At 42.9% G+C, this 6,146-nt stretch overlaps 1 protein-coding gene across 3 annotated transcripts in view; it reads left to right on the forward strand.

Moving 5' to 3' along the window:
• TEP1 (telomerase associated protein 1) overlaps positions 1-2,683 on the forward strand; it is a 41,385-nt gene extending 38,702 nt beyond the window's left edge. For all 3 annotated transcript variants that reach the window (XM_047795007.1, XM_047795010.1, XM_047795008.1), the window contains 5 exons: positions 12-102; positions 1,306-1,411; positions 1,517-1,722; positions 1,850-1,954; positions 2,450-2,683. In XM_047795007.1, coding sequence (XP_047650963.1) covers positions 12-102; positions 1,306-1,411; positions 1,517-1,722; positions 1,850-1,954; positions 2,450-2,572 — 631 coding nt within the window. In that variant the 3' untranslated portion in view covers positions 2,573-2,683. The remainder of the gene's footprint in view (positions 1-11; positions 103-1,305; positions 1,412-1,516; positions 1,723-1,849; positions 1,955-2,449) is intronic.
• Positions 2,684-6,146: the final 3,463 nt, after the last annotated feature.

Here is a 6,146-nt window from a genome sequence, read left to right on the forward strand (position 1 = left end):
TCATGATCTAGGGAAAGCTATTCAGAACATCCCATGATGTTGTCTACCCACCAGCACTATGGTGTGTTTGTCCTGCAGTCAATGAACCTTGGAATTCTTTCGGTAAGTTCAGTTTGGGTGCGTGTTAAAACAAGCATTTGTCCAGGACCAATATTTTAGAGCCTTGGGGTCATGATGGAGGATAAGAGGAAGGAAGAGGGAAAGGAAAGACAGTTGGTTCTAAATATGCTTATCTTCTTTCAACTGGAGCAGCTCTGTTGAAGAGCATTCCTATATTGGGTTACTCTATAAGATTTCATTGACACAGAGTTCCTGTTGTGGCTCAGTGGCCAATGGACCCAACTAGTATCCATGAGGACACAGGTTCGGTCCCTGGCTTCGCTCAGTGGGTTAAGGATCTGGCGTTGCCATGAGCTGAGATATTGGTCGCAGACACACCTCGGATCCTGTTTTGCTGTGGCTGTGGCATAGGCCAGCAGCTGTAGCTCCAATTTGGCACCTAGCCTGGGGACCTCCATATGCTGTGGGTGTGGCCCTAAAGAGACAAAAGACAAAAAAAAAAAAAAAGATTTAATAGATACAAAAAAGGATTCTAGTGTTTAAAAGAATAATGGGAAACCATCAACTTAGGCTTTTTTTTTTTTTTTTTTTTTGGCCTCATCCACAGCATATGGAATTCCCAGGCCAGGGATTAGATCCAAACACCCACTGTGCTGGGCCAGAGATCAAACCTACCTCCCAGCACTCCAGACACACCACCAATCCTATTGCATCACAGCAGGAACTCCTTAGGCAATTCCTTAATTGCATTTTTTTCATAGTTCTCTTATCTTGCCACTGTGAATATTAGCAGTATCTGGAACAATATGGACATATCTCATAAACAGTATGTTGGGCAAAAGAAGCCAGACACAAAAGAGTACATAGTACATGATTTCACTTAAAATGAAGTTCAGGAGGGAGTTCCCATCGTGGCGCAGTGGTTAACGAATCCAACTAGGAACAATGAGGTTGCGGGTTCCATCCCTGCCCTTGCTCAGTGGGTTAAGGATCTGACATTGCCGTGAGCTGTGGTGTGGGTTGCAGATTCGGCTTGGATTCCACATTGTTGTGGCTGTGGCGTAGGCCAGCGGCTGCAGCTCTGATTTGACCCTTAACCTGGCAACTTCCATATGCCAGGAGTGCAGCCCAAAACACAAAATAATAATAATAATCTTGACCAGCCCAGAGCAAAAAAGAGGTGCTTTGTCTGGGCAGCAGTAAGTAATATAAGTAGGCTAAACAAAATGATCTATCCTTTCACAGAGGCAAAAGGAATCAGGAGAGTTTGAAAAGTGCCTGGAATTTGATCTGAACTTAGAGAATCCTAATAAGACCCTCATATCAGTAACTCAGGCCAAACCTGAATCTGGTGAGTGGTAATGGAAGGGCCCAAGGAATGCAGAGATGGTCCAGGGGAGGATGGTAGATCCTTTAAAGCCAAGATCATGCTCTAATTCTGCCCTTGAAATGGCAGAGTCCTCATTTTTGTGTGCCAGCTCCGATGGGATGCTGTGGAACCTAGCCAAATGCACTGATGAAGGAGAATGGACCACAGAGAATATCTGGGAGAAAAAAGAAATGCCTGAATCCCAAACTCCAGGTTCAGACTCATCTGTGTGTTCTGAGTTTGGGTTTGTCTGGCAAACAACTCCACAACTAAAGACACGGCAGCGTAAAAAGGTGAGTTTGAGAGAAAGGTCACAAATACTGGGGAGGAGGCTCTAGGTGACCCAGCAGCCTTCTATGCTCCCTTGATTGAGGAGGGTCCACAGAGAACTCACCACGCCTTTTTCCCTTCCTCTCTAAGGTTCACACGAGCTCTGTCACAGCCCTCCATGTGTTGCCTGGGTTGCTGGTGACAGCTTCAAAGGACAGAGATGTTAAACTGTGGGAGAGACCCAGTATGCAGCTGGTAAGTGTGTGTGTGTGTGTGTGTGTGTGTGTGTGTGTAAGGAGGTCTAAAGGAATGTCATAGAGCAAACTTGGGATAAGAAAGGGCAAAAGATCAAAATTCCTTTTTCTTTTCTTTTCTTTTTTTTTAGAGCTACACTCATGGCATATGGAAGTTCCCAGGCTAGGGGTCTAATCAGAGCTGTTGCTGCCAGCCTACACCACAGCCACAGCAATGCGGGATCTGAGCCATGTCTGTGATCTATACTACAGCTCACAGCAATGCCGGATCCTTAACCCACTGAGAGAGGCCAGGGATCAAACCTGCAACCTCGTGGTTCCTAGTCGGACTCGTTTCCGCTTAGCCACTACGGGACCTCCTCTTTTTCCTTCTACCCTTGCAAAATTGTGCAACTAACCTATTTCTAGACAGAAGTCATTAGTGTTTTAGATGAACGAGTTAGTAAGGCAGTCCTAGGCTTTTAGCCCTCATCTCCTGTTTTTGTTCCCACTGTAGCTGGGCCTGTTCCGATGCGAAGGGCCAGTGAGCTGCCTGGAACCCTGGCTGGGTCCTAACTCTACCCTGCACCTTGCAGTAGGAGATACCCAGGGCAATGTGTACTTTCTGTCCTGGGAATGAAGATGTGCTACTCAGGACAAAGAGACCACTTGTGCTGGAGATGGAAAGCCTGAAGATACCAGTGGCTGCTTTCTTGATACAATTATATCAATAAAGTATCAGAAAATCTCATATGGAGTCCTGCCTGTGTTCTCGTGTGGATTTGGACCAAGAGGGAAGAATATTGATATTCTAAAGTTTCTCTTCTGATTTAACATTAATCTTTACTAGAACTACAAGAAAGGGAGCTGGATCTTTAGAACATAGTCTTTGAAACTAGGCTTTAGAATTCTCGTGTCCTTTGCTGGCGCCAGGACCCTAAGCTATGATTCCTAAAAGGAGGAGGAATGAAGGTGGTGTTGACCAGCACTTAGTTTGAAGAGTGATCTGAAGACCTCTCACTTGTTCAGGAAAGAGGGAGAAGGAAGAATGGGTCAGTCGTGCCCCTGGTCAGGGCCTTTGGAAAGAACCAGGATAAGTTGGACGAGGACAGCACTGAGTTCTGTCACAGAAACCAGCCCCCCTCTACTCAGAGCCAGCTGCCCAGGTGAGAGGTGGATGGAGCCCCTGATGGCTGAGGAAGAAAATAAAAGCAGAAACTGTGAATACATATTTTTTTCATAATCGCTAACTTTAAACCAGTAATTTTTTAATTTGTTGGTCTTTATAAGATATACTGTGCAATGCTCAATTGTTATGTCATTCAGGTTCATATGTTTACCCAGCTAGAAATGTAGTATGTAGTTTCACTTTTTAAAATGCAACAGCTTGCTGAAATTTTTAATCATTAAAGCTTGAAGTAGGAGCTCCTATTGTGGTGCAGCAGAAACGAATCCGACTAGTATCCATGAGGATGCATGTTCGATCCTTGACCTCTCTCAGTGGGTCAGGGATCTGGTGTTGCCATGAGCTGTGATGTAGGTTGCAGATGTGGCTCAGATCTGGCATTGCTGTGGCTGTGGTGTAGGCCATTAGCTGTAGCTCCAATTCGACCTTTAGCCTGGGAACTTCCATAGGCCATGGGTGTGGCCCTAAAAAGCAAAAAAAAAAAAAAAAATCTATAAACTTATTTTCCTATAGTTCTATTTTTTGGGAGAGGGGTTCCCCTGAGGTCCTGTCTTTCTTTTATGTGATAAGCCAGAGCTATTTTAGGATTTTATCCTGAGTTGGTAGGGTTCTCTCAGAGAATACCACAGTACTGTGGTCTAGAAATGAGTTTTCAGGATTTAGGGGATTGAGGGGTACTCGGTTTTGTTCTTACTTTGACCTGAATCCAGATTTTAAATGGAGCAATCACTTGAAGGACATTACCTTGTTTTTACCCATGCCTTGTATTGTCTCTCATAAGGACATAAGGAATGCTATCAGCTGATAAATCTTAATCATGGGTCATGCTTCTATGTTTGCTCATGGGTTTCATGCCAAGGCTGTAAATACACCTTCTGGACCACCTGCTCCACAAGTACCTTGTGATTAGATGTCCAGTTTAAGGTAATCTGAAATGTATGATTCATCCTACTACCCTGAAATGCTACAGAGAACCGTGACAGAGCATAATCTTGAGAGTCACTCGTTTCATTCTGTTGCCTTTTGTTTCCCTGAAAGCATAGGCCGAGGACAGGAGGAGGCCCTAGATATCTGTCTTCCCTGTTCTCAAGATCTTGCAAAAGCACCCCAGCCGAGGCTGGAGGAGTGGGGCCAGAGAAAGTAAAGACTAACTTGCTCAGGAAACTCAGCCTCGTTGGCCAGGTCCACTTGAAGGGTCTTTCTTATTTTAGAGATCTACAGCGAGGTCATAGTATGATTGCTGTGAGTGAAGGTAAGGATAGATTCTAGGTAACATTACGTATGAGCCCAAGGGAGTTAAAGCAAAAATAAATTGGGGTTTCGCATTAAATATTTTCTGAGTTCTTATCATTAAACAGAATGTCTCCTGGTGCCTGGTTGCATTCCAGTTATAGCCACTGGTTCGTAGGACCTTGAAACAGTCTTTCTCCCACCCATACCCAAAAGCACATAAGCCAAACACCTGTCTTTACACATCTGTTCACAATCTGGTTTTGAAATCTAGAGCAGATCTACTCAAAGTTTGGTTTGTGGACTAGTGCCATTCCATAAATTGTTAATGGTTCATTTTCCTAGTACTTCGTTTTTATTATGTTTTACACAAGTATTGTTCCATGACAGGTCAGAAATTAAAACAAAGGAACAAACAACTGGTGCTTCCTCAAAGAAAGTTTGAGATGCTCTACTCTAGAAAGTCTAGATCACACTCAAGGGGAAGGAGATTAAACCTATAGGGGGAGAGGCATCAAAGCATTTGTGGTAATCACCACATAATCAATACATTTAGAGGTAAGTTTAAAAAATTTTTATTTTTGTTTTTGTCTTTTTAGGGCCACACCTGTGGCATATAGAAGTTCCCAGGCTAGGGGTCGAATCAGCCTACACCGCAGTCATAGCAATGTGGGATCCAAGCCGCATCTGTGACCTACATCACAGCTCACCCAACACCTACTTTAACCCACTGAGAGAGGCCAGCAATTGAACCCTCATCCGTATAGATACTAGTCAGGTTAGTTTCCACTGAGGCACAACGGGAACTCCCCTAAGTTTTTTTAAACTATGCAAATATCCTGTTTCACTTAAGTTTTGGTATTCATCTATCAATCTTGGCTGAGCAATTATTACTGTGATTTTTTTAAAGATTTTTATTTTTTCCATTATAGTTGATTTACAATTTTCTGTCAATTTCAATATATATATATTCTTTTTCTCATGTTATCCTCCATCATGTTGCATCACAAGCACCTAAATATAGTTCCCTCTGCTATACAGCAGGACCTCATTGCTTATCCACACCAAATGCAATAGTTTGCATCTACTATCCCCAGACTCCTGGTCCATCCCACTCCCTCCCCTGCCCCTTGCAACCACAAGTCTGTTCTCCAAGTCCATGAGTTTGTTTCTTTTCTGTAGAAAGGTTCATTTGTGCCATGTATTAGATTCCAGATATAAGTGAAAATCATATGGTGTCTCTGACTTCACTTAGTATGAAAGTCTCTAGTTCCATCCATGTTGCTGCAAATGGCATTTTTTATGACTGAGTAGTATTCCATTGTGTATATATACACACCACATCTTAATCCAGTCATTGTTGATGGATATCTAGGCTGTTTGCATGTCTTGGCTATTGTGAATAGTGCTTCAGTGAACGTAGGAGTACAAATATATTTTTCAGTATAAGTTTTGTCAGGACATATGCCCAAGAGTGGGATTGCTGGGTCATATGGTAGCTCTATATTTAGTTTTCTGAGAAACCTTCATACTGTTTTCCATAGTGGTTGTACCAGTTTACATTCCCATCAACAGTGTAGGAAGGAAGCCTACTGTGATTTTCTAATAGTAATTTTCTACTTCCCTCAGCCCTTCTATTTTAAACTTCTGGGAGTTCTCTTGCAGAGCAGGTTAAGGATATGAGTAAGGAATTTCTCCATGCCATGTGTGCAGCCAAAAAAAGAAGAAAAAATGAAAAAAATTATCCTGAAAGGAATATTTAGTCTCTTCTTTCCCACTTATTTATTGAGTCATTCAC

This window comes from Phacochoerus africanus, chromosome 9, assembly GCF_016906955.1.
Source record: "Phacochoerus africanus isolate WHEZ1 chromosome 9, ROS_Pafr_v1, whole genome shotgun sequence".
NCBI lineage: Eukaryota > Metazoa > Chordata > Mammalia > Artiodactyla > Suidae > Phacochoerus > Phacochoerus africanus.